The sequence below is a fragment of the Ochotona princeps genome, chromosome 9, assembly GCF_030435755.1.
Source record: "Ochotona princeps isolate mOchPri1 chromosome 9, mOchPri1.hap1, whole genome shotgun sequence".
In the NCBI taxonomy this organism is placed as follows: domain Eukaryota; kingdom Metazoa; phylum Chordata; class Mammalia; order Lagomorpha; family Ochotonidae; genus Ochotona; species Ochotona princeps.
Window position 1 is genome coordinate 55,529,846 of NC_080840.1, and position 25,126 is coordinate 55,554,971.

The 25,126-nt window shown below is 44.9% G+C and overlaps 1 protein-coding gene across 6 annotated transcripts in view; it reads right to left on the reverse strand.

Annotated features, from left to right (window-relative positions):
- Nucleotides 1-685: 685 nt before the first annotated feature.
- The window catches only part of NCOA2 (nuclear receptor coactivator 2), a 279,142-nt gene continuing 254,701 nt past the window's right edge, over nt 686-25,126 (reverse strand). For all 6 annotated transcript variants that reach the window (XM_004588032.3, XM_058668721.1, XM_036498445.2 and 3 more), the window contains 5 exons: nt 24,278-24,512; nt 21,871-22,048; nt 21,186-21,384; nt 18,141-18,230; nt 686-4,526 (listed from right to left, as the gene is read on the reverse strand). In XM_004588032.3, the coding sequence (XP_004588089.2) occupies nt 4,515-4,526; nt 18,141-18,230; nt 21,186-21,384; nt 21,871-22,048; nt 24,278-24,512 (714 nt within the window). In that variant the 3' untranslated portion in view covers nt 686-4,514. The remainder of the gene's footprint in view (nt 4,527-18,140; nt 18,231-21,185; nt 21,385-21,870; nt 22,049-24,277; nt 24,513-25,126) is intronic.

Below are 25,126 nucleotides of genomic sequence, written 5' to 3' on the forward strand. Positions count from 1 at the left end.
ATTCTATTTATTCATGTTTCATATATTTTGCAATGTTTAACAGTTATTGCCCTATCATAGTACTAAATTACTATATTCTCAAGTGTAATATATCATATTATCAAGCTAGCTAGAAGTCTACATTATTTTCAAAAATATTTTTGGAGAACAGAATGGGAGGTGGTAAGTGTCCTAAAAACAGTAGCAGCATCAGGTCCGGTTTGTGTCCTGGCTGTTCCGCTTCCCATCCAGATCCCTGCTTGTGGCCCGGGGAAGCAGTAGAGGGCAGCGCACAGCCTTGGGAGCCTGCACCTGCACGGGAGACCTGGAGGAAGCTCAGCTCTGGCCATTCTGCGCACTTAAGGATTGAACCAGTGGATGGAGGAGACTTTTCTGTAAAATTTGCCTTTTCAATAAAAAAAAAAATTAAAAAAATAAAGAACAATGGTATCATTTAGGTCTGTGTGAACTAGATGTGGCCTTCATATGCCACTGAGCAAACTGTTAGATCACCCTAAACATGAAAGACCTTGGTTTCAAACTGAACATCTGTAAGAGGAATAACTGGGAGAATCAAATGTTAAAGTACTGTGAATTGTGTCAACAACCATATAAATATACGAAATGATGAGATTGAAGTAAGGTATTTTTAATTTAAATGCAATAATGAAAGAAGATACAATAGAAACACATTAAAATCTCTAAAGCCATGTAAAACCCGAAGGCATTAAAATTTATTAAATGATGCAATAACAACAGAATTCTTTATTTACAATAGCATTATTTAACATCAAATAAGCAAATAGCATCAGCAAAGCAATATTAACTTGCATAAATGTATTTAAAATTTCTCTGAATAGATCTACCTTTGCATAAACTGCTCACACTAGGAATACGAACATCAATGCAGGTGAACAAACTGATGCTCAGAGTCCACTCCATTTGGAAAATAAACCACAACCTGAAACACTGTAAGCTTTCTCCTGAAGAACCATAGGTAATATATTGCTTAATTTTACCCTTGTATAATCTTTTCATATACACACATCTCAGATGCAACTTCATGAGGAACTGTACAAATAAAACCCACAAATGACAAAGAAAAAAAATGACAGTTAAATGTCTGAAGAAATGTATCATCATCACCATTCAATAACATAAAGGTTAAGTGATGATGTACTTATTCCAAAATTGTACACAATTCACTATACAAATATAATACATCGGACAGCTATGTAGGAATATACAAGACTTAAAAACAGATCTAAGGCATTATGCTAGATTTTAGCATTTTGAGGTTCTTGCACATAGCTTTTACCTGTAGTAAGAAACTTAAAAGATTTTGTTTTAGTCTATAAAGAAACACCAGGGAGAAAGTTCTAATGAAAATCGAAGCCACTACAGTAATTGTTTTTTTGTGCAGAGAATGCTTTGCTTTTAGGCAGCATACTACCATACAAACACTAGAAAATTTTAAATTCACACCAACAATTAATGGCTTAAGTTGCATTTCAAAATTGATTGTGTATCTTTGGGTTCTGCAAGTGGATCTGTGCCACCCATTTCATGTGTTAAGCCCATAGGAACTCCATTTTTAAACATGGATTAAAAATTGCATCATATAAACTGCAAAAACATTGCTTTCAATGATCACAGGCCGTAAGAGATACACATGGGGAGGGAGGGGCATTTCTTATCTTTGAGTCCAATGAATTCATTGTAGTAGAACAGCTCACTTCACTTCTTAAACTTACCACGTCACATGAACACTTAAATGAGCTTTACAACCAAGATAATGTTATGTATATTTTTCACATTCTGTTTTTCACATTTAGTAATATAAGTAAAACACTGATTATTTGTTCTATTAAACAAAAACCAAGTATTCCATCAAACAAATTTATTGTGTACAGCATGAGAAATACTGATGATGAAGGGGACTGATTTGGCTTTTGCTTCTATAGTGATCAATATGATCAGAGGACTCCTTCACTTATTTTTCTTTTCCTAATTAGATGCAAAACAAAATCCATTACCTGATCTGAACCAGAAGAGAATTTGTAATCTCTTTGCCTTCAAACAGTAATGACCATGAATCATTCGAAATGACCAGCATCACAGGCTTGTCCATTTGTCTGAATTGGGACTGACATTAAAACAGTGGGCAGACAGGTAAACAATCAAGATACACAGATGGTTTGGGATGGCGTTAAGAGTGAAAAGGGACTTTAAACAATTCCAGTTTACCCTCTCTTTCTCTTTTGTGCTGTGTCAAGTTGAAAGTCATTCTGATTCACAGATTCCTAAAAAGTAACCGAAAGCCCATCACATTACATTGTGGACATACGAGCCTCATCCCTGCGGGGAGGTCCTGGAGTTCTGGGCCAACACCTGCTCGTGTCTTCCAGCACAGCTGGGCAACCCAAGGGTGTGCTGGAGACAAAGTTGAGCCTTGGCGGGAACACGAACTGGCAGCAGCTGAGAAGTGCTGTTCCCTGGCCACCTCCCGGTACTGAGGTCCCTCTCAAGTGGAAAAAGGAATAGAAATGCAAATTTCCAGAAGGTTTCTTCAGTCTGGTGCAACACTTTCAGACTGTCTACTTGCCATTTCTTTCTCTTTGGGCTATATCTCTCTCTGGACTTCTATCTGCCCAGGCAGAGGGAGATATCGATATAAATAGAGGGGAGTGGTACATGTTTCACCCTGCCACAAATAAACAAACACAGTTCAAGGAAAACTCTGTTCCTAAAAAGCTTGGCTAATGAGATATTATAAAATGCTTTGCTTTTTAGACATCAAAAAGCTATCCCTCTGGAATCTAGGTAAGAAAGGATGTGTAACGGGATTGGGGAGAAACAGCTCAAAAAAGGCCGTCAGTTTCTTGGTATTGCAGTTGTCTGAAACCAAGGCCAATGAATAAAAGGTTATTCCCCTACTGGAGTGGGCAAGAGAAACAACCATAAAAGTGGCCTGCTTAGTAACATGTAGTCTTTCTAAGGTCATTAAGAAAGGATATAAACATATAAAAATCAAGAATTGGTTCCTACAGCGGCTGCGTATCATATAGATAAATGATTTATGAGCAGAATCACAAGGTTTAGAAAATAAGAAGTCTTAAGTCTACAAATTAGGTCTAATCAAGGCATTGATGTCCTTTACAAAACACCTTTAGGAGACATTGCTATGAAGAGATCTAATTTAATACTGAAGTACCTCATTTTTTGAGTCAGTTCCACAATATGTATACCTCACAAAAATTATACAATTAAAACACTTAAGTTCTCAACTTAAATTATTGCTTGTTTACATATAAATTGGATTTTATGTACCTTACAAAACGTCGGCTTAGTCAGCACTGCTAGAAAAAAAAAATTAAAAAAACCCATGGCAGAGGTTATATCTGTCGGGATACCTGTTGTCAATTTCAACCCACTGTACGCACTCCCTCCGGGGGCGGAGGCCGGGCTGCTGGGGACGGAAGCGAGCATGCTCCCAAAGCAGGTGTCCGCAGCTTGACCGGAATCAAGTCCTTGCTCAGCTCCTCTCCTTGCCAGTAAACACACTTTTCTGAAATCCAATAGTTAGCAATAGGGAAGTGGCTGGCTGGACACTGAGAGAAATGAAGGGCTTACCTGGTTTCTGTAGCTTAAACAGGTGAAGGAGCAGAAGAAGGATGGGAGTGGCAGAGTGGGAAAGGGCGCAGGTGGGACCACAGGGAGAAGAGATGCTAATTCAAGCTGTGGTCACTCCGAAAAAAACGTAATTCAGAAATCAAAAGTATTTCTTCTTGGTTCATGATTTAGGTGGACTAATTTGGTTTTTGCAAAGGAAAAAAAAAAGGAACAAATAACTGTAATATTAACAGGCTTCTCACAGGCTCTTTTTCCTTGGTTCAATAACTGGAAACTTTGCAACGTGATCTCTAGAGTTGTCTAAGAAGGTGTGAATGTGACTTACTGGTCTTCTCTGAGTGGGGTACAGGGGGTGTCTGCACACACAGCGCTGCCCGTTGCACCTGCCTCGCATCCCAGATGCAGGCACTAGCTCAAAACACCTTTAGCTGTTTGGTTTGTTAATTCTTTTCTTTCCCCCAGATGAAATCTGAATCTTTCGAACTAGACAGATTAGCCAGGGAAAACAAAGCAAAGAAACCAGTGTCTGGAACCCAACAAGAGCATGGTTCCCCTTAAATACATACACTTAAATACATTCAATCTGACATGGGATGACATTTGCCTGTCGACATTGACGCTGCAGGAGAGATCTAAGTTGCACTAAGGTGAATGCAGTGAACAGACTGAGCAACTGTCCGGACGTGAGCTTCAGGCTGTCGAGAAGAGGCTACTCTGCCTGCTGCAGTCCACGGAGCTCCACGTGGGGAGCTGGGCCCAGGGCCGGCTGCTGATCTTGCCCGGTGGAGCTGGCTGGCCCGTCGGTTAAGTGGAAACAAGCAGACGCGGCTCTCCAGACTGCGAAGTGTTGTGAGCAAACGAGCCCGGTCAGCTGAAGGAGCAGCAACCAGCGGCCTCCAGTGTCAGCAGTATTTCTGCAGGAAAACAGAATTGGAAAATACTTCTGAGCATTTCTTGAAACCAGCAGAAGTCCTGCTACAAAAGAGCCAATTTCCTTGACTGTTTTAAATAATGCCAGTCACCAGGGCTGCGTAGGATGAGCACACTGGATCGGACGGAGATGGGTACATGTTGCTGTCTCTAGCTGAGCGATGTTTCCGTGCACAGAGAGGAGTTTGAGAGGACCCTACCAGACAGTCTGTGGGAATGGACAATCCCGATTCTCTTACAAACAGCTCAATTTCATGTCCTCCACTGTCTCAATACTCAGGTGAATGAAACACCTAGCTGCTGACAGTCCTTACTTTCTGGTGGCGTTTAGTCCAACAGGGGCCACCACTTGTAATCCTTTTTTTAAAAGATTTACTTATTTTCATTGGAAAGGCGGATATACAGAGAGGAGGAGAGACAGAGAGAAAGATGTTCCATCTGATGATTCACTCCCCAAGCGGCCGCAATGGCTGGAACTGAGCCAATCCGAAGCCAGGAGCCAGGAGCTCTTCCGGGTCTCCCAAATGGGTACAGGGTTCCAAGGCTCTGGGCCATCCTGGACCGCTTTTCCAGGCCACAAGTAGGGAGCTGGATGGGAAGCGGGGCTTCCGGGATTAGAACTGGTGCCCATATGGGATCTCGGCGCATGCAAGGCAAGGACTTTAACCCCTACGCTATTGCGCCGGGCCTCCATTTGTAATCCTTACTCAAAATCATACCTCCTATGTGACGGCCCTCTTAATTCTTCCTGATGAGTTTCCTGTCTTCACTAGGCTAAATAAACTGTTTTTGTTTTTATTTTATTATTTTTTTAATTATTTATTATTTTTACTTCATTAATTACATTGTATTATGTGACACAGTTACATAGGTACTTGGGTTCTCCCCACCCCTCCCCAAACCCTCCCACCATGGTGGATTCCTCTACCTTGTTGCATAACCACAGCTCAAGTTCATGTTTTTGTTTTTAAAAAGGATCTATTTATTTGAAAGGCAATGTTTTTTTTTTTTTTTTTTTTTTTAAAGATTTTATTATTATTGGAAAGCCGGATATACAGAGAGGAGGAGAGACAGAGAGGAAGATCTTCCATCCGATGTTTCACTCCCCAAGTGAGCCGCAACGGACCGGTACTCGCCAATCCGACGCCGGGACCAGGAACCTCTTCCGGGTCTCCCACGCGGGTGCAGGGTCCCAAAGCCTTGGGCCGTCCCCAACTGCCCTCCCAGGCCACAAGCAGGGAGCTGGATGGGAAGTGGAGCTGCCGGGATTAGAACCGGCGCCCATATGGGATCCCGGGGCCCTCAAGGCGAGGACTTTAGCCGCTAGGCCACGCCGCCGGGCCCCTGAAAGGCAATGTTATACACAGAGAGGGAGAGATTGAGAGAGATATACACACAGATGCTCCCTCTGCTGGTTCATTTCCCCACAATGGCCACAATGACTCCGGCTGGGCCCAGCCAAAGACAGGAACCAGGAACTCTACTGCTTCTGGGAGCTGGATAGTTAGGCCCCAGGCAGGGAGGTGGAAGGGAAGTGGGGCAGCGAGGATACAAACTGGCGCCCATATAGGATTCCAGTGCATGGAAGGTGAGGACTTCAGGCTACCATGCCAGGCCCAGAAGATTCATCTTTATTTAAAAGACAGCATCACAGACAAAGAAGGGGAGACAGAGATTTTTCATCTAGGGGTTCATTCTCCAAATGGCTGCAACAACTGGAGCTGGGCCCGTCTGAAGCCAGGAGCATCTTCCATGTCTCCCAGGTGGGTGCAGGGGCCCAATGTCTTTGGCCATCTTTTGCTGCCTTCCCAGGTACATCAGCAGAGAGCCGGGTCAGAAGTGGACCAAGTGGGTAGTTTAAACCCGCACCTATATGAGATGCCAGCACCAGAGGCAGAGGTTGAACTTGCTATATACCAGGGTGCCAGCCATTCAAACACATTTTCAAACTTTTAAATAAATTAGCTCTGAATAATAATGTAACTCTATTTCTTTTAAATAAAGGATATTTAATGCACTTAATATCATGAAAGCTGAACATATATTCATTTCTAACTTCTGACACATGATTTCATATGAAAATACTCCACGACATTGATTAAAAAATGGGAAAAAAAATCCTTCAATTTTCCAATTTGTCTATGAAAAAAAAGAATTCTGCTAAGAAATATTTTCATGCTATTTGATACATGAGGCTTAACTGCAAGGTAGCATTCTCCCATGAACTCATATCCATGAGCAGTGAGTGGCTAGACTCAAGTGCCCAGCATGTAGCATGCCCATGGGGTCGGTTACACTGCATGGAGTGTCATCCTGGCTGCCAACAACTCATGGGTGGGTGGCTGTTTATCCTCCTGTATCTGGCTGCTGGAGGGAGTTGACAGCATGGTGGACGTAAAGTGTCTGAGTAGGCCTTGGGGCACAAAAGGTCTGGAAAAGTCCACATCACTGACCTCCTCACCACCTGAAAGCCCATTCTAACCAGCGGGAAAGTCTTCCAACTGCAGTAACTCCAAGTGACCTCATCACACTTCAACGATGATTTTTTTTCAACTACATTAAAGTCTGAGAGAGCCAGCGAGTCAGCTACATCTTTCACAAGCTGATTCACTCAAAGTGCCTACAACAGGCAAGGCTGGGCCAGCCTAAAGCCAGGAACTCAGCTGGGTGGCAGGCACCCAAGTACTTGAGCCATCAGCTGCTGCCTTCTTAGGTACATAGGAGCAAGGAGCGGGGGCAGGAGCAAGGAGCTGGGGACTTGAACCCAGGCACTGTTGAGTTGGGATGTAAGCATCCCAAGCAGTATCTTAACCTCTGTGTCAAAGGTCTGCCTCCTAGGGCCCGGCGGCGTGGCCTAGTGGCTAAAGTCCTCGCCTTGAACGCGCCAGAATCCCATATGGGCGCTGGTTCTAATCCCGGCAGCTCCACTTCCCATCCAGCTCCCTGCTTGTGGCCTGGGAAAGCAGTCGAGGACGGTACAAAGCTTTGGGACACTGCACCCACGTGGGAGACCCGGAAGAGGTTCCTGGTTCCTGGCTTTGGATTGGCGCGCCGTTGCGCTCACTTGGGGAGTGAATCATCGGATGGAAGATCTTCCTCTCTGTCTCTCCTCCTTTTTGTATATCTGACTTTGTAATAAAAAATAAACAAATCTTAAAAAAAAAAAAGGTCTGCCTCACAGAGGGTTTTTTAAATTATTATTAGTTTGTGGGCCCAGTGTGGTAGCCTAGCGGCTAAAGTCCTTGCCTTGCACGCATCAAGAATCCCTGCTTCCCATCTAGTTCCCTCCCTGTGGCCTGGGAAAGCAGTGGAGGATGGCCCAAAGCCTTGGGACGCTGCACTCGCATGGGAGACCTGGAGGAAGTTCCTGGCTCCTGGCTTTGGATTGGTGCAGCACCGGCTGTTGCAGTCACATGGGGAATGAAACATTGGATGGAAGATCTTCCTCTTTGTCTCTCCTCCTTTCTGTGTATCTGACTTCCCAGTAAAAATAAAATAAATATTAAAGAAAATTATTAGTAGTATGTACATTTATTTGAAAGGCAGAGCTACAGAGGAGAGAGAGAAGGGGAGAGACAAAGAGAGAGATTGTATCTTCCATCCACTAGTTCATTCCCCAAAGGGCCACAATGACCAGATTTGGGCTGGTCTGAAGCCAGGAGCCAGGAGCTTCTTCTAGGGTCTCCTACGTGAGTGTAGAGGCTCCAGGATCTGGGTAATCCTCAGCTGCTTTCCCAGGCACTTAGCAGGAAGCTGGATTGGAAGTGGACTCAAACTGGTGCCAATACAGGATGAAGGGTAGGCCTCGTGGTGCCAGCCCCACAAATAATCTTAGAGAGAGAGGGAGAGAGGACTGGAAAAACCAGTTAGTGTTCCCTTTGCAAAATGGGCAGCAGGATCAGGGGTTAAGAACGAGTGACTGGTGAGGTGGGTAGATCAAGACTGCAGCTGAGGGGCTGTGCTGAGGCCCAGGAGGGGAAGCCCTGGCTGGAGATGCCAGTGCCATGGCAGAGCTCCAGCTTGACTCCAACAGCTGCATTTCTGCTCCGGCTTCCTGCTAATGCGGCTGGGAGGGCAGCAGCAAATGCCCCAAGTGTTTGGCTCCCTCCAACCACCTGAGATGGAGTGCCTGGCTTTGCTTAGCCCAGTTGTAGCTCTTGTGGCTGTTTGGGGAGTGATTTAGTGGACAGAAGATCTCTTAGTCAACCTCTCAAAATAAAAAAAAATCTATATGTATGGCATGTATAGAAACATGGCAGCTGAGTCAGACACTCAGAGGCCGGCGGCACCTGCCAACCTCCACTCAGCCACTGGGAAGCAGGGCAGGAAGGAGCTTTAAACCTTGCTTTGGAACTCAGAGCCAGCCAGCACTTGACAACACTGGCAATCCTCTAACCTCAGGCTGTTGCTGTTAGGAGACTCCATATTTGCTCCAGCAACAGGCAGAGAGGCCTGTGCTACAGAGGACAGGCTTTGGTGTCCCTACCAGCCTCACTAGACCTGGCATGCGCCGGAGTGACTGGGAGACTTTGGGTGGGACGGAGCCTATTTCTGGCCACTGTCTTTGTCACCCTCTTCAAACCCTAGCCTAGCAGAAAGGCAACTGGGAAGATCCTAATGTTCACGATCCTTATCCCAGAGCATGCAGACTTTCTCTAGACCCGTCCCAGAATCAAGTGTTGGAGCAGCTATCACTGCCACCTAGTGGTTGAAATGGCAGACGTGTTCATTGGCTCAGAGGAAACAAACAGGTTGCCCGGGATTTCTGGAAGGACAGCTCTAAATGAAATCGGGTTAGCATAGATTAACCCATCAGCTGGCAGACAGTTTTGTACACCAGTAAGCATTAAGAACTTACAGGGCACTGTGACTCCCCTAATGATCAAAATAAGGTGTTAAAACATCATTCAAGTGGGAACTGAAATTTTCAAGTGCTTGCAACAAGATTTCAAAACAGCTGTTTGAAGGAAATTGAACGAACTTGAATAGAAGTACTGCTAACAGAGAGACCTGACAGGGAGAAATAAAGCAGAGCAACAGTAATCATTCAATTGAAAACTGCACTAAGCAGAATTAAAAACATGACCACACAGATCAAGCAGAAGCAAGAATCAGTGAGACTGAAGACAGGATATCTGAATATACATAGAGTGGAAAAAGGATAAAGAGAGCTTACAAGGAGCTTCAGAACAGCAGAACAAGAGCAAACGACCCAGCTACCTGGGTTCAGTAGTGACCTGCAAATGCCAAGGGGGTAAAAAGCATATTTAGAGCAACGGTAGCAGTTAGCACAATGGATCAAACAACCACTTAGGACACCAGCAACCTGTGTTGGAGTCCCATGTTGGGGTGTTGGTTCAAGTCCTTGCAACCCTGCTTCCTGTTTTCTGCAAATGCTTCTGGCAAGCTACAGATAATGACCCAGGTGCTTAGAATCTTGCCATCCAGTGGGAGAACCAGATGGCTTCTGGCTTCAGCCTGGCCATTTGGGGAGTAAGACAGCCGATGACTATCTCCGTTTCCTTCCTTATCCCTCTGCCTTCTCTCTCTGCCACTCTGCTGTCCAAACAAACAAACAAATATTCAGGAGCTGCAGTTGTGGCACAGCATGATAAGGCTAGCTTGTTGCCTATAATGCTGGTTTGGCCTCTGGCTGCTGCACTTGGAATCCAGCTCCCTGCGAATGCATCTGAATTCCAAGTGAATGCTGTGAATGCTCACGTGGGGCTCCAGGCTCCTGGCTTTGGCCCTGCCCCTGGCTGCAGGCATTGGGAAGGGCGCTCTCTCTGTGTATGCAACTCTTTTAAATAAATACAAATAAATCTCTAAAAGCAAATACATAAACTGTGCTTTCATAATAACGAGGGGAAATACAGTGGGAGGGAAGATTGAGGAAGGAGGCAGGGGAAAGGGGAGGAATGAACCCCTATGCCTATAAAACTACATTGTGGAAACTAAACACATAATTCATCAATTAAAAAAAACCTCACATATCAAAATGATCATAGTACTTCTGGAACTCTAAAGAAAGCAGAAGCAGTGGCTCAAGAAATTACTCCTCTGTCTTGCAGCACCAGTGTCTCATACGGGCACTGGTTCATGTCCGGGCTGCTCCACTTTGATCCAGCTCCCTGCTTATGGCCTAGGAAGGCAGTGCAGGGTAGCTTGGGTCCTTGACCATGCACCCAAGTAGGAGACGCAAAGGAGGCTCCTGGCTTCGGATTGGCTCAGCTCTGGCCGTTGTGGCCATTTGGGTAGTAAAAGCAATGAATGAAAGATCTTTTTCTTTTTCTCTACTGCTCTCTGTAAATCTGCATTTCAAATAGAAAAAAAAAATCAAGCAGCCATACTTCTATCAAATAAGAGATTTTAAATAAAAACCATAACAAGAGACAAGATAAAGGTCATTATACACTGACAATGGGTTCAGCATGGCAAGAGGCAACAACTGCTAATCTACATTTCCCTGATTTTGAGCATCCAAATGGATAAAGCAAATATTAGCAGACCAAAAGGGAGAGTCAGACTCCAGTACAAACATCATATTGGGTAACAGCCCACTTTCAGAAGTAGAAAGACCATCCAGACAGAAAAGCAATAAAGAAAAATTAAATTGCTTATTGTATCTAACAAACACCTACAAAATACTCTTGAAGAACATACATTCTTCTCAACAACAAATGGAGTACTCTTCAGGAAAGATCACATGGTAGATTATGTGTTAACACATTTAAAAGAATAAAAATGTTAAGTATTTCTTCTAACCATAATGCAATAAAACTAGAAATTAATAATAATAAAAACTACATAAACACATGGATAATCAAGAACTGATTTCTAAACAACCAACTAATAGATTAAGAAATTAGAAACACAACATTGCAAAAACCCGTGAGATACAGCAAAAGTAGACTAAAGGAAGTGTATGGTATTCAGTGCCTAAATCAAAAAAAGGAAGGTCTCAGGCCCAGTGTAGTAGCCCAGTGGCTAAAGTCCTCGCCTTGCAACTGCCAGGATCCCATATGGGCAATGGTTCCTATCCCGGCAGCTCCACTTCCCGTCCAGCTCCCTGCCTGTGGCCTGGGAAAGCAGTCGAGGACGGCCCAAAGCCTTGGGACCCTGCAATTAAGTTGGAGACCTGTAAGAGGCTCTGGGCTCCTGGCTTTGGCTCGGTACAGCTCTGGTTGTTGAGGGCATTTGGGGCAATGAACCAGCAGATGGAAGATCTTCCTCTCTGAATATCTGACTTTCCAATAAAAATAAAATAAATCTCTTAAAAAAAAGATCTTAAATAAACAACTTCTGTGCATCTCAGGGAAGTAAAGAACGAATCAAATCTAAAATTAATAGAAGCAAAGAAACATTTAAATCCAGAGGACAAATACAATAAATAAACAAAACCAAGAGCTTGGTCTTTGAAAGGAAAAATGAAATTGACAAATCTTCAGCTAGATTGTGTGAAAAAAAAAAAAAAAAAAAAAGAGTGAGACTCAGGAGCATAAAATCGTAGATGAAAGGGGAGCCACTGTGATGAACATCACACAAGTACCAAGGACTGTCAGCACCACCAGGAACAACCCGAGGGCAAGAGCTTTGATAACCTGCATGACATGGACAAATTCCCGATACACCTTAACAAGACTGAATCTCTATACAGATCACTAACAAGCGGTAACACAGAACCAGTAATAAAATACCTCCATTAGAGAGAAGCCCAGGGCCAGGTGGCTTCACTGATACATTCTATCAAGTATTTAAAGAGGTAACACCAACATCTTCATAAAGCATTTTTTTTTAAGATTCATTTTTATTGGAAAGGCCACAACAGCTGGAGCTGAGCTGGCTCTTCATAAAATATTTTGAAAAACAGGACAGGGCCTGGTGCAGTAACCTAATGGCTAAAGTCCTCGTCTTGCATGTGCCGGGATCCCATATGGGCACTGGTTTGTATCCCAGCCGCCCCACTTCCCATCCAGCTCCCTGCTTGTGGCCTGGGAAAGCAGTCAAGGACAGTCCAAAGCTTTGGGACCCTACACCCGCGTGGGAGACTTGGAAGAGGTTCCTGGTTCCCGGCTTTGGATTGGCTCAGCACCGGCCCGTTGCGGCTCACTTGGGGAGTGAATCATCGGACGGAAGATCTTCCTCTCTGTGTCTCCTCCTTTCTGTATATCTGACTTTGTAATAAAAAAAAAAAATCTTTAAAAAAACCAAAAAACAGCTGATGGTATGTTGGAGCTTTCAATTGACTGGGATGATACTCTGCTGGCTCTGTCTTCAGACCAGAGAGGGTATACCTAAGAAGCCGTTGAACTTGACTGGACAATAAGATGCTGGACTCTATGTTTGGTATACGCTTGCAATGGGGGAATCTCAACTGAACTTGAGCTGTGGTTATGCAACAAGGTGGAGGAATCCACCATGGTGGGAGGGTTTGGGGAGGGGTGGGAGAACCCAAGTATCTATGTAACTGTGTCACATAATACAATGTAATTAATGAAGTTAAATAATAAATAATTAAAAAAAAAAACAAAAAACAAAAAAACACAATACTTATAAAGATGTGAACAGCTTCATTACAAAAAAAAAAAAAAAAAAAAAAAAAACACAAAAAAAAACCACACCAAAAAAACAAACCAACAAACCAACACAAAAACAAAACAGGAGAGAATTCTTCCAACGGCAATTTTGTGAGGCCTATATTACCTTGATAACAAAATCAGATGAGAAAAACAAAAAGCTACAAGCTAATACACTAAATAAACACAAATGCAAAATCCTTAAGAAAACACTAGCAAATTTAATTCATTAGCATATTAAAATATTATTCATCATCAACAACCTAGGACACGAGGATTCAATTCAATAAACACAAATGTCAACAGAATGAAGGACAAAAAGCATATGGTCATCTCCAAGAATGCAGAGAAGGCATTTGAGAAGATTCAATATCCAGGGGCTGGCACAGTGGCTTAGCACGGTAATCCTCTGCCTTTAGCACTGGTATCCGCATGAGTCCTGGTTAGAGTCCTAGCTTATCTGTTTTCAATCCAGCTCCTTGTGGACTGGAAAGCAGTGGAGGATGGCTTGGGCCCTTGCACCCATGTGAGAGAACCCAAAGCAGATCCTGGTTTTGGATTGGTCTAGCTCTCTCTGATGTGGCCATTTGTAGAGTGACCCAGCGGATTTAAGATCTCTATCTCCTCACTCTGTAAATCTGCTTCTCAAAATAAAGAAATGAATAGATAAATCTTCCTCTCAAAATTCAACATCACTTACTGATAAAAACTTTGAACACGGGTGTAGGGTTCCAAGGCCACCAGTAGGGAACTGGATGGGAAGTAGATCAGCCAGGACATGAACTGGCACCCACATGGAATCCCAGATTTGCAAGGTGAGGATTTAGCCAATTGAGCCACTGTGCCAGGCCCTTAAACAGTGTTTGTGTGTGTGTATCTGAGTGCTACAACACTTGAAAATGTACAGATTACACAACACCCACAGCCAGCATCTCTATCACCCAAGACTACAACTCTTAAAACCAGAGACCACATGGGAAAAATAAACAATACCTTATTAAAACCTGCATCAAATGTACACAATTGCTTTTTTTAAACTTGAATGCTAACGTTAACAAAACTAGGGCAGACCCATGTTTTTGATAGTGAATTCAGCATCCACTCCCTATTGGGGTGGGAGAGACCCTTTGTAAGAGCCCAGAGTGCCTCCGATCACAGATAATGCAGCTAAGTACACTGCAGGTGGGCACTAAATCCTGACGATTTCAAGATCTGGCCGAGCCTGGTGGTATCACCACTCTTTTTAGAACCAGTGTTTAAGGTCTAAGTGAATCCCACACAAGCCTACTGCCTTAGGGTCAGTGTTGTGGCATGGCACATTATGTCCCTGCTTGTAACACAGGCCTCCCATAGCAGCGCCTATTTGGACTGTGTCTGTTCCACTTCTGATCCAGCTCAATGCTAATGGCCTAGGAAAGCAGCAGACCAGGTGTTTGGGTCCCTAGACTCACACAGGAGACCTGGACCTCCAGGTTCCTGCCTAGGGCCTGGCCCAGTCTCGGGCTGCTGTGACCACTTGGGGAGTTGAACTAGTGAATGGGAGATTTTACGCCCTGTCTGATTGCTCCTCTCACTGTTTTTCTGCCTTGCAAATGAGCAATACATCTTAAAGCACTGTTATCTAAACACAATGAAATACACAGGAGCTTCAAAAAGTTAATGGAACATGAAATTAAAGAATAAATTAACTTTGGTACCCCTCCAAAACCCTGAAATCCATTCAAAAGGGGTCTTTAAAAAGTTCAGGGAAAATTAATATTATGAAAAAAGCTATGCACCAGTTTCAGTTTTTTTGGTACCAAATGTAATTATGTTTTAGTGCCACTTAAAAAAAAAAGATGTATTTATTTTTTATTGGAAAGGCAGATTTACCAAAAGAGGGAGAGACAAAGATTTTCATCTGTTGGTTAACTCTCGCAGTGACCACAATGGCCAGAACTAAACAAATTTGAATCCAGGAGCTTCTTCCAGGTCTCCCATGCAGGTGCAGGGTCCCAAGGCTTTGGGCTGTCCTTGACTGCTTTCCCAGGCCACAAGCAAGGAGCTGAATGGGAAGTGGAGCAACTGGGACATGAACTGGCATACACAGGGGATCCTGGCAGTTGCAAGGCGAAGACTTTAGCCACTAGGGTAACGTGTTGGACCCTCAATGCCACTTTTAAGTGTTTTAAAGTACCATAAAGCTGACTGCTACTTTAAAATACCTAAATAAGATAGACAGCAATTACAAATTCATTCTTACCTTCCTTATTATGCCCACTCTTCAAAAAAGAAAACAAAACCAAAACCAAATTTGCTCTAAGATGACCAATTCTTTGCTACTTTGCTATTCTAGGGCAAAACTAGGAGTTCTTAATTCATATGCCACCATCAACTTAATTAAATGACCTTAAAGGCATACTTACTCACACAAAAGTAGGAGATTTTTTTCTTCCAGTTTCATTTTTTATTATATTTTTGACAATCTTTACATAGTTAATTAGGGTAACAAGTTTCAAGGGCTATAGGAAAGTGGGTAAGACTTTTATTTCCATATTGTTTCCTTCATGTATCTGAGGTAAGGGGGATATTGAGGGAGAAGCCCCACCCAGTTTCCCACTTGCTCAAGTGGTTTTGATAGTTCTCCAGTTATGAATCGCTGCCAACATCGCCACTCCAAGCACGATGAGGTTGTTGAAGAATCCACTGATTGACATAGTCCATCATAGAGTCTCCATTTGTCCAGTAATTCACTGCCAACATATAGCTGAAATGGTTGATTGACTTGTTCTGTCTTTTGTCTTTTCTTGGTTAGGGTTCTGAGTTCGGCATTTCGATTGGGCAGATCCCCAAAGAAACTTTGTCTGAGGTGTTCCCAGACCAGATTCTTGTATGTTCTAGCAAGCACAGGGTCAGGCACAGTCCCTTGCCCTGATCAGCTAGCTGGTGGTTGCAATTGCTGGGTTGGTTCTATTTCCAGCCCCGATTTCCACTGGAACCAATGGGTGTTGCAGTCCAGCCTGGTTCTGCCTAGCACATACTTGGCCCTCACATAAACCAGTGGGAGCTGCAGCCTATTGGGAGCGACCCACAATAACCCCCACCAGGCCCACCCCCTACCCTGGTTTGCCAGTATGTGTAGCAGTAGTCCAGTAGTCAAGTCTGTTCCACACCCCATCAGAACCCCTCCCAATGCCCGATTTTGCGCATACCGGGGGGTCCATGAGCCAGCACTACTCAGTTCACCTCCTGTCCTAGCAGGAACGGTGGCTTTTCCTGACTGGCCTTCAACCCAAACTGGTCCTTGCTGTTGGATGTTTCAGTCCAGCTATGGCTCGTTCATACCCACATATGGCTCACACATGGCTCAGTAGGGGTTGAGACCTTGCCTAGTCCATCTCACATCTACCCTGGTCCTCCAGGACACCAGAGGGTGTTGGAGTCTGACCTGGTTCGGTGCATCCAATCCCAGTCCACACTTGTGCCAAGGCAGACCACAACCGTTTCCTGATCAGAAAAGCGCAGCCCCCATTCCAGCCCACGCGCCCCTTGGTGGGAAACTTAACCCAGCTAGGGTTGTCTCCTTAGCTCCCCAACTGGGCCTGTTCCCAGCTGTAGATCACGCGCCTGCCAGTGGTTGCTCCGACTCAGCTTGGCTCAGCCCCTCACCTGTCCCAACCTCTGCCTTAGACACTGTGGTTTAGCGTTCCTGGCTCACGCAGACCAGTAGGTGCAAGAGCCTATCTCGGCATGACCTTTGCTCCATCCTGGTCTCTAGTTTTGCTTGTGGGCTAAGGTTTGCTCAGTCCTGCCCGGTCCACCCTGTTCCATTACACACATAATCCAGCTGTTGGAGCTACTTTGCCCAGCTTGCCCGACCCCCAGGTCTGGACCACATGTTCACCAGCAGGAGCTATGACTCGCCAAGGGAGTTTCCCAAGATCCTCCACTTAATCCACTCCCAGACCCAGTTCTCATACATGCCATTGGGTTTAGACCAGTGTTCGGTGTAGTCTGGCCTTCCATTTGGCCTTGTATGAGCTGGTGAACGTTGCAGTCCGGCCCATCCCACATCCTATTCAGGATGCACATGCGGATGCTGCTGCCTTGACCAGTCCAGACTGTTGTGGGTTCCTTTACCTGTGATTGATGGCAGGCTCCTTGGTCATACCTAGCTTAGTCCATCACCACTCCAACACTCAAGCTAACCAGTGAGGCTAGAATTTCCACAGGGTTTGGCCCACACATACCTCACAGAATCTATCCCCGGATATGGTTCTCGAGTGCTAGTTAACGTAATGGCCCTGCTTAATGTGACCCTTTTCCTGATCCTTCATCATGTCAGGTAACAGGGTATGATTCTGTTGGACAAGCCCCGAGCCATAGCTTTTGCATGGACTGGTATTTGGTGGTCAGCATTGTTCAGTGATTACAAGTTTTTCAAAGGAAGAGTTACTGTCATTGGGAATCTTTAGGATTTAGGATTGATTCACATCCAAGAAGCAAAGTGGCTTCAACTTGGAGCTACCTAAGCAGCGATTCAAAGAACCAAAACCTCACAGCTTCCTGGCAGGGCAGCCAGCAGGCGGAGCCTGGGGACAGCTCACCACGTGCACGTGGTGGCTGGTGTCTGGGATCCGGGCATGAGAAGCTCCATTCTGAGACCCACCAGCAACCAGCACACTACAGGAAGTTTAAATCCCCAGGCCCAAGGTCGCACCCCTCCCCAATCCCATCCACTACTAAATGAGGGCGGTGGGTGGGCCTCAGACCTGTCCAGTCATGGAGACATCCCCCCTTGGTCGGTTGGTGTACTCAGTACACCCCAAAGGGAGCAGCCCCCAGAACCCAGGCAGGCCTGGTGACACCACATGCATGTGGTGGCTGGCGTCTGGGAACCAGGCATGAAACGCCCCATCCTGACACCCAAAAGTAGGAGATTTTTCAGGAGTTCTGTGAATCTGCTAGCAATGTAGCTGTGTCAGCGCTGAGAGTGTTCATGTGTACTCAGCGCCATATGCACACACCTGTGCTGGTCCTTACCCGTGATGCATCGCCTTCCTGCTTTATCATCTCCATTCCAGGCAGCTGGTTTGGGAAAAGGTTGCCTCCCCTCAGAGCAGGATCATTGACCTGGGGATGGCAAGGCAGTATGGTTATAAGCTGTAGGAGCCCAGAAAGTGTACAGAACCCCACACCTGCTGTTTGGGAGTGCAGGTATAGGGAAAGGGAACTACAGAAAATGCCCTTCACTGTTGCTTGTCAGCCATGAAATATTTGGGAGTATAGAAGAACAGGACAATAAATACTTGTGCTAGTCACACAAAAATTAAATTTCATCAGACAATAAAGTATTTTTATAAATTTTTATTTATTAATTTTAAAAAATATTTATTTATTGGAAAGGCAGATAAACAAAGAGGAGAAGACACAGAGAGGAAGGTGTTCTGTCTGTTGATTCAGTCTCCAAGCGGCTGCAATGGCTGGAGCTGAGCCGATCCAAAGCCAGGAGCCAAGAGCCTCTTCTGGGTCTCCCACATGGGTGCAGAGTCCCAAGGCTTTGGGCCATCCTCAACTGCTTTCCCAAGCCACAAGCAGGGAGCTGGATGGGAAGTGGGACCCATATGGGATCCTGGCGCATGCTGCTAGGTTACTGTGCCGGGCCCTATTAATTATTATTTTTTTTTAGAAAATACTTTCATGGCCTGGTAGTATAGCCTAGTGGCTAAAGCCCTCTGCTTGCATCTGCCGGGATCCCATATGGGCACTGGTTCATGTCATGGCTGGGCCACTTACCATTCAGCTCTCTGCTTGTGGCCTGGGAAAGCAGTTGAGGATGGCCCAAAGCCTTGGGACCCCGTACCTGCATAGGAGACCCAGAAGAAGCTCCTGGCTCCTGATTGGGTCAAGCTCTTGCCATTGTGGCTGCTTGGGGAGTGAACCAGTGGATGGAAGATCTTTCTCTGTGACTGTCCTTCTCTCTGTAAATTTGACTTTCCAGCAAAAATAAACAAATCTTAAAAAAAAGAAAGAAAATACTTTCATACCAGAACCCTGTTGCTTTTTGGGGAAGGGTCAAGTGAAATCAATGAGTGCCATCTGTGACTCAGAAGTCGTCCGAGTCACCTGCGAGGTTCCTGACATCCGTGTGCCTTAGGGGAATTATTAATGAACAAGAGCAGGCGTGAACACCTACAGTAGCACTGGATCTTGGGAACTTACTCTGACTAAGCACTTGCACATTTCTTTTACAAGTTACAAAGTAAGTGCAATTTACAATTGTAAATAGAGAAGACGGACTACAATTGTAATTTTTGGGTTTTCACATTAACAGCTATTTCAAAAGGTTCAAATCCATGCTGTGGTCTCCAAACAGGCTGAATCATTCAAAATGCAGCAACCCATTTTTGAGTAGGCTGGACTGGAACTCAGTGAAGCCGGGCACTCCCTGGGGTGGCTCTGTGGCACGCATTCCCCGAGAAAGCAAACCGGGAATCACCAGTGGCCTTCTGTATCAAGAAATTCAACATGAATACTACATTTTCTCCATGAAAAAATAAAAGGCAGTACTTCTTCCTGCTTAAATTTACTCAAGTAAGTGTTTAATTACCAAACTCAGCAGAAGTCTAAGCTACAATGCCAGCATGCGGCCTTCCTTCCTCCTAGGCCTCTACAACTTTACCAATCATCACTTTACAGCAGAAAATACAAAGGCATATTTAGTAAATTTTCACAAGACCCATAGGGTTTTTTGTTTGTTTCAGAATTAAATATACTCAAAGTTTTTAATCTTTTACCATTCTCACAAACAAGCTTTAACTGAAATTCGCAGTATTGACAACGGTTTATTGCTTAAGTCACAGAAACTTTGTGTGTCTCAGTTTCTCCATAAGTACAACCCAGAAGCAGAGTGGTCAGCATTTGGGGCTGACGTTACAGCGTAGCTAATAAAGTTGCAGCTTGCAGTACCAGCATCCTATACATATGTGGGCATGGTTTAAGTCCCATATGCTCCACTTCTGACCCAGCTCCCTGCTAATGTGTCAGGAAAAACAGCGGACGATTGCTAAAGAACTACACTTCCTGCCACCTAGTTCTAGGCTCCTGGCTTCAGCCTAGCCCGGGTCTGGCCGTTGTACTCATGCTGGGAGCGAACCAGTAGTCAGAAGATACTCCTCTCTCTGTGTAACTCTGCCTTTCAAAGAAAACAAAATAAATCTTGGGAAAAAAAAAAAGTGAAAAAGACCCTATAAAGAGTGGTCAGCTTTTTAGGCCTTTTAGAATAAAGACCTGTGAATAACACATTTACTTATTAACCCAACCTTTTACCTCACAATCATTTAGAGATGACTGTAATAGCTGTGGCTTGGCCAGGTCCAAGGCAGAAGTCAAAACTCCATGTGGGTGTCCCTATATGGGTGGCAGGGACCCAAGTACCTGAAGCTTCCCAGACACAGTAGCAGGAAGCTGGATCAGAAAATGAAGGTGGGACTCAATCCCAGGCAGAATATATGGGGGGTGGGTGTTGCGAGTGGCAGCTTCACCTGCTGTACCCACCACATCTCACAAATTTCTAAGTTCATAGCTAGCCACTTATCTCAAAACCTCTGAATCTTCCTGCCTTCTAGAGATGGTGGTATGTAATTAGGGACAACACAATCTTCGCAGTGCTATTCAACAAAAAGAATACTAAAAAGCTGATAAAAAGAAATAGAAAAGCCCAAGGTATCCACAGCACAAAGATGAGCCAGAATGGGCCGGAGGTTGTCCCTGTCATTGCAGCTAGCGTGTCCCTTGTATTTGGTGTCCCATTCAGAAAAACACCTTCACTTCTTCAATTATAAACTCCCAATAAAATGATTTCAAAAGCATATTTTAAAGATGGCTGACAAGCCAGAAATCCTTTCATGTTTTTGTTTATCTTGCAAATACAGTTGAAAAACAGGTTGGAAAAAACACTCTTTAAAATACATGTAGGAGCTGGTGGCAAATGTTTCCAGGTACAGGCATGGTTCCCCTGTGCAGGAAGGGAGTAAGAGCTAGCTCAGTAGACGGCAGGCTGTGTGTCCTCGGTCCTCGGAGACTCACCTGCTCGGGACCCAGGGAGGACAGCCCCGACGTAGGCACGGAGGTCACGGAGGTCATGCTGATCTGTCCTGTCATCTGGTTCATGTTGCTCATGCCGCCTGTGTTGGTTGCCATGGATACACTGATGTTCATATTGTTATTGTAAATGCTGGTGTTTGCCTGTTGCCCAAAATGTGGTGGGGACTGTTGTGAAAACATGCTGGACAGAACATAAAGGAAGGGAAACGTTAGAGCCCGACAGTGAGCACACAGGTGGGCCAGAGTGTGCTTTTCTTGGGCAGTTAGTGCAGGCAGGGAGAACACATCTCAGGCGCGCAAAATCAGTGGGGGCAGGTAGCAGGCAGTGGGTTGGAAAGGCCAGAAACGGCTTGGTGAGACAGCAGCAGAGTGGGGGGGACCAAGCCCTGCTTCCTTTCGCGACCTCACCACGACAGCTGCTCTCATGTCCGCATCACAGGGACTTTCTATCACAAATGGTTGGGTGGATACCGTCTCACAGATGTCCCTTACACTCCAAAAGAGAAGTGTTTGGATAACCTTTTCAAGACTTTTGCCTTAGAAGTGATACGCATGCTCGCTTGGCAGCTTACTGGATCTTGCTTAACAAGCCCACCAGAGACGGGCAGCCTGCAAAGTGCCTTCCCACTGACCCCTGAGAACAACAAGGTAGGGGGGCCAGCATTACCTGTTTCCGCCCATGCTGCCCTGCGCCCACCCATTCATGTCGGAGGGGGCCTGGTAAGCCGGGTTGGCCTGAGACTGCTGCAGCATGGGGCTCTGGGTGTGCGCCATGCGGGGCGACATCAGTGGACTCTGGGGGGCCGTAGCCCCTGCAAAGCCTGCATCAGGTTGCTGACTTATTCCTGAAAAAAACATAACAGAAATCCAAAAGAGGATGTTGTCAGTTTTATCACAGAGGTTGGGGGGAAACAAAGAGAACATTCTGAGTGGAGTGTGTGCAGAGAATTACTTTCAAATACAATATTACATGCTGGTCAGTTAGATGCACTAAAAAGGAGTCCAGGCTGGCACCAAAATGCAAAATCCCTTACGGGGCTGCACAGGAACCGGCGTAGGCAGGGTCAGAGAAAGCAATTCCTCTTCCCTCAGACGCCTGTCCAAACTGACAGTGGGCCAGCTATATGGGATTCTCTCTGACCTAAAATGGTCACAATATTAAACAACAAGGAAAGCTTAGAAACAGACAGGAAATGGTCAGCGGGGATGCACTTATAACTCACTGGGTGGGACACAAAGATTAGTTACTCCTCACTGGGGTATTGAAGATTTCTCTGCACACCCCTCCTAAACATGCTCACCTAAACTGTTGACATATGTCTTGTTAGAGTTATAGAGTTAGACTACACGAAACACAACCAGGTTCAGCAAAATCATGCTTCAATGCTATGAACTGCTAAATACTAAAATTAAAATAGACATGAGACAGCTGAATAGTAATCTATAGCCATTTTAAGGTGTATAGAACCCGGTTGTATATAAACTAATAATTGAAATGTCAATGTAGAAGTCACAGGATGTGGTTCAGAACTTGCATTCTTGTTTTTTTCTCTTTTAATATATTGGTTACTCAATACCATGTCAACTAATTCCATAACGTTATAAATTGTTACTGATGTAATGTCGGGGCTTTTAATTGATCGGGATGATACTCTGCCGGCTCTACCTTCAGACCAGAGATGGTCTCCCCAAGAAACCGTTGAACTTATCTGGACAATAAGATGCTGGACTTTATGCTTGGTAGATGCTTGCAATGAAAGAATCTCAACTGAACTTGAACTGTAGTAATGCAACAAGGTAGAGGAATCCACCATGGGGGGAGGGGGGAATGGGTGGGGGAGGATCCCAGTCCCTATAAAACTGTGTCACATAATGCAATGTAATCAATAAAAAAAAAAATGGCCACAATATTAAATTTCTTATATATACATTATTATAATCAAACTGCTTATGTTGGATTAAAGTTTACCAATCAGTACATAAATCAGAAGCCAGAATATCTGAATAATTTTTCCTTGAATTAAGTCATTACATGATGAGATGAATAGATGTAGGGAAAAAACCCCAACACTATATCAGCTTGTTCAGTCTTTATAAGGCGCCTGAAGTAGTTCAGTGCTAGCCATGTTAACAAGAATAAGAAAAACAGGGTCAAGGGACAGCCTTGCGGCTACAGCAGCTAAACCTACTACTGAAGGCAGTGTCGGTTTGAGGCCCAGTTACTTTGCTTCTGATCCAGCTTCTTGCTATGTTACCTGGGAAGGCAGCAGAAGACGATCCAAGTACTGGCTCCCTGCTCCCCAGGTGGGAGAGTAGGTTGGAGTTCCTGACTCTTGCTTGGCTCTTTGTGGAGAGTTAAAAACAAGCAGGAAAATTTCAGACTCTCTTTGTTTCTCCATTTTTTTTTTTTTTGTTGCTTTTTAAAGATGTATTTATTTTTAGTTGAAAGGCAGAATTACACAGAGAGAACAGGAAGCAGAGATCTATTCCCTGGTTCACTCTCCAAGTAGTTGCAATAGCTAGTGCTGGGCTGGTTTGAAGCCAGGAGTTTTTTCTGGGTTTCCCATTTGGATGCAGGGGCCCAAGTACTTGGACCATCCTCTGTGTTTTCCCAGGCACACAAGCAGGGAGCTGGGTCAGAAGTACAACGGCCAGGACTCGAACTGGTAACAGTATGGGATACTGGCACCACAGGCATAGGCTCAATGCTATGGTGCCATCCACTCAAACCTAATGATTTGAATTAATCCTAAGGCTTTCAAACATAATCATTTACACATACACCTGTGCCCACACTGATATAAACAGATATATTCATATACACTCACATCCACTAAGAGACACACATAGTCTACACAGACACATTTTGGTCACTGAGAAAAAAGGTGGTGTCCAAGCTGGGACCCATGGAAGTTACTATGCTGGACCTGAGGACACCTGCCCAGCCCCAACTGTCCTCCGGGGCTTCCTATCATCCCCCCCGTGAGCCAGATTCAGCCGGGAGCCATGCTAACAGCTGCGACAGAGGAGCTGTGACGTGGGACTGGGGAGAGGTGGGGCCACAAGTCCAGTACCGTAGTTTGGAGGAAATGGAAACTGCTGAGCATTAGCCTGGGGAATCCTGGGGTTGCTCATAGTTGCTGGTAGACCACTAGGAGCCACCATGTTGGGTGTCATGTTCAACCCTTGTCCTCTCATCATCAATGTTCGCTGCTGAACTTGCTGTTGCTGATGCATTTGTCTCTGTCGAAGATGCTGGTTCAGGATCTCCCTCTGTCTCTGGGCCAGCATCTGTGCGTTAATGGGTGCCTGGAGTCAGGGGCAAGACAGAGGAAACACCAAGGGGAGATAGAGATTAAAACCAAAGCAAGCATTTCAGACAGGTGAGCGAAAGATACCTTCCCATGTAAAATTATTTTGAAAATAAAATTACATGTTAAGAACAACTTAAGAGTGAAATGGCTGGGGTTTGAAATGTGAGCTTCTAAGCTCTTCAGATATGGTGATCATCCCGAAACCGTGCTGTGATTCAATGGGGTTTAGTTCAACGTGGATATTGTTTCTGCGGACACAGCAACTTCAGGACGTCTAACAACACACTCCCTTTTCCTCAGAAGACTCTGATTTAAACCCTAGGATCGCAGTTCACGGTCTCACTCAAGAGACATTTCAATCTAACAAGTAACCCGACCACTGTGCGAGCTGGCAATGTGGAACACTCTAGAAAAGGCAGAACAGAAAGGAAAAGGGGTGGGGAGTGGAGGGAGAGTGTGATGGGAGCATGCAGTTTGGAAGGGAGGCAAGGAGAGGAGGTGAGAGAAACGGGTGCAGGGCTGACGGTCATGCTTGCCTTTCTATGAAGCAGCAGGCCCTTTGTGGGTCCTAAGTAGGCACAGCGAAGCCTCGTTGCTTTGTGAATCCTA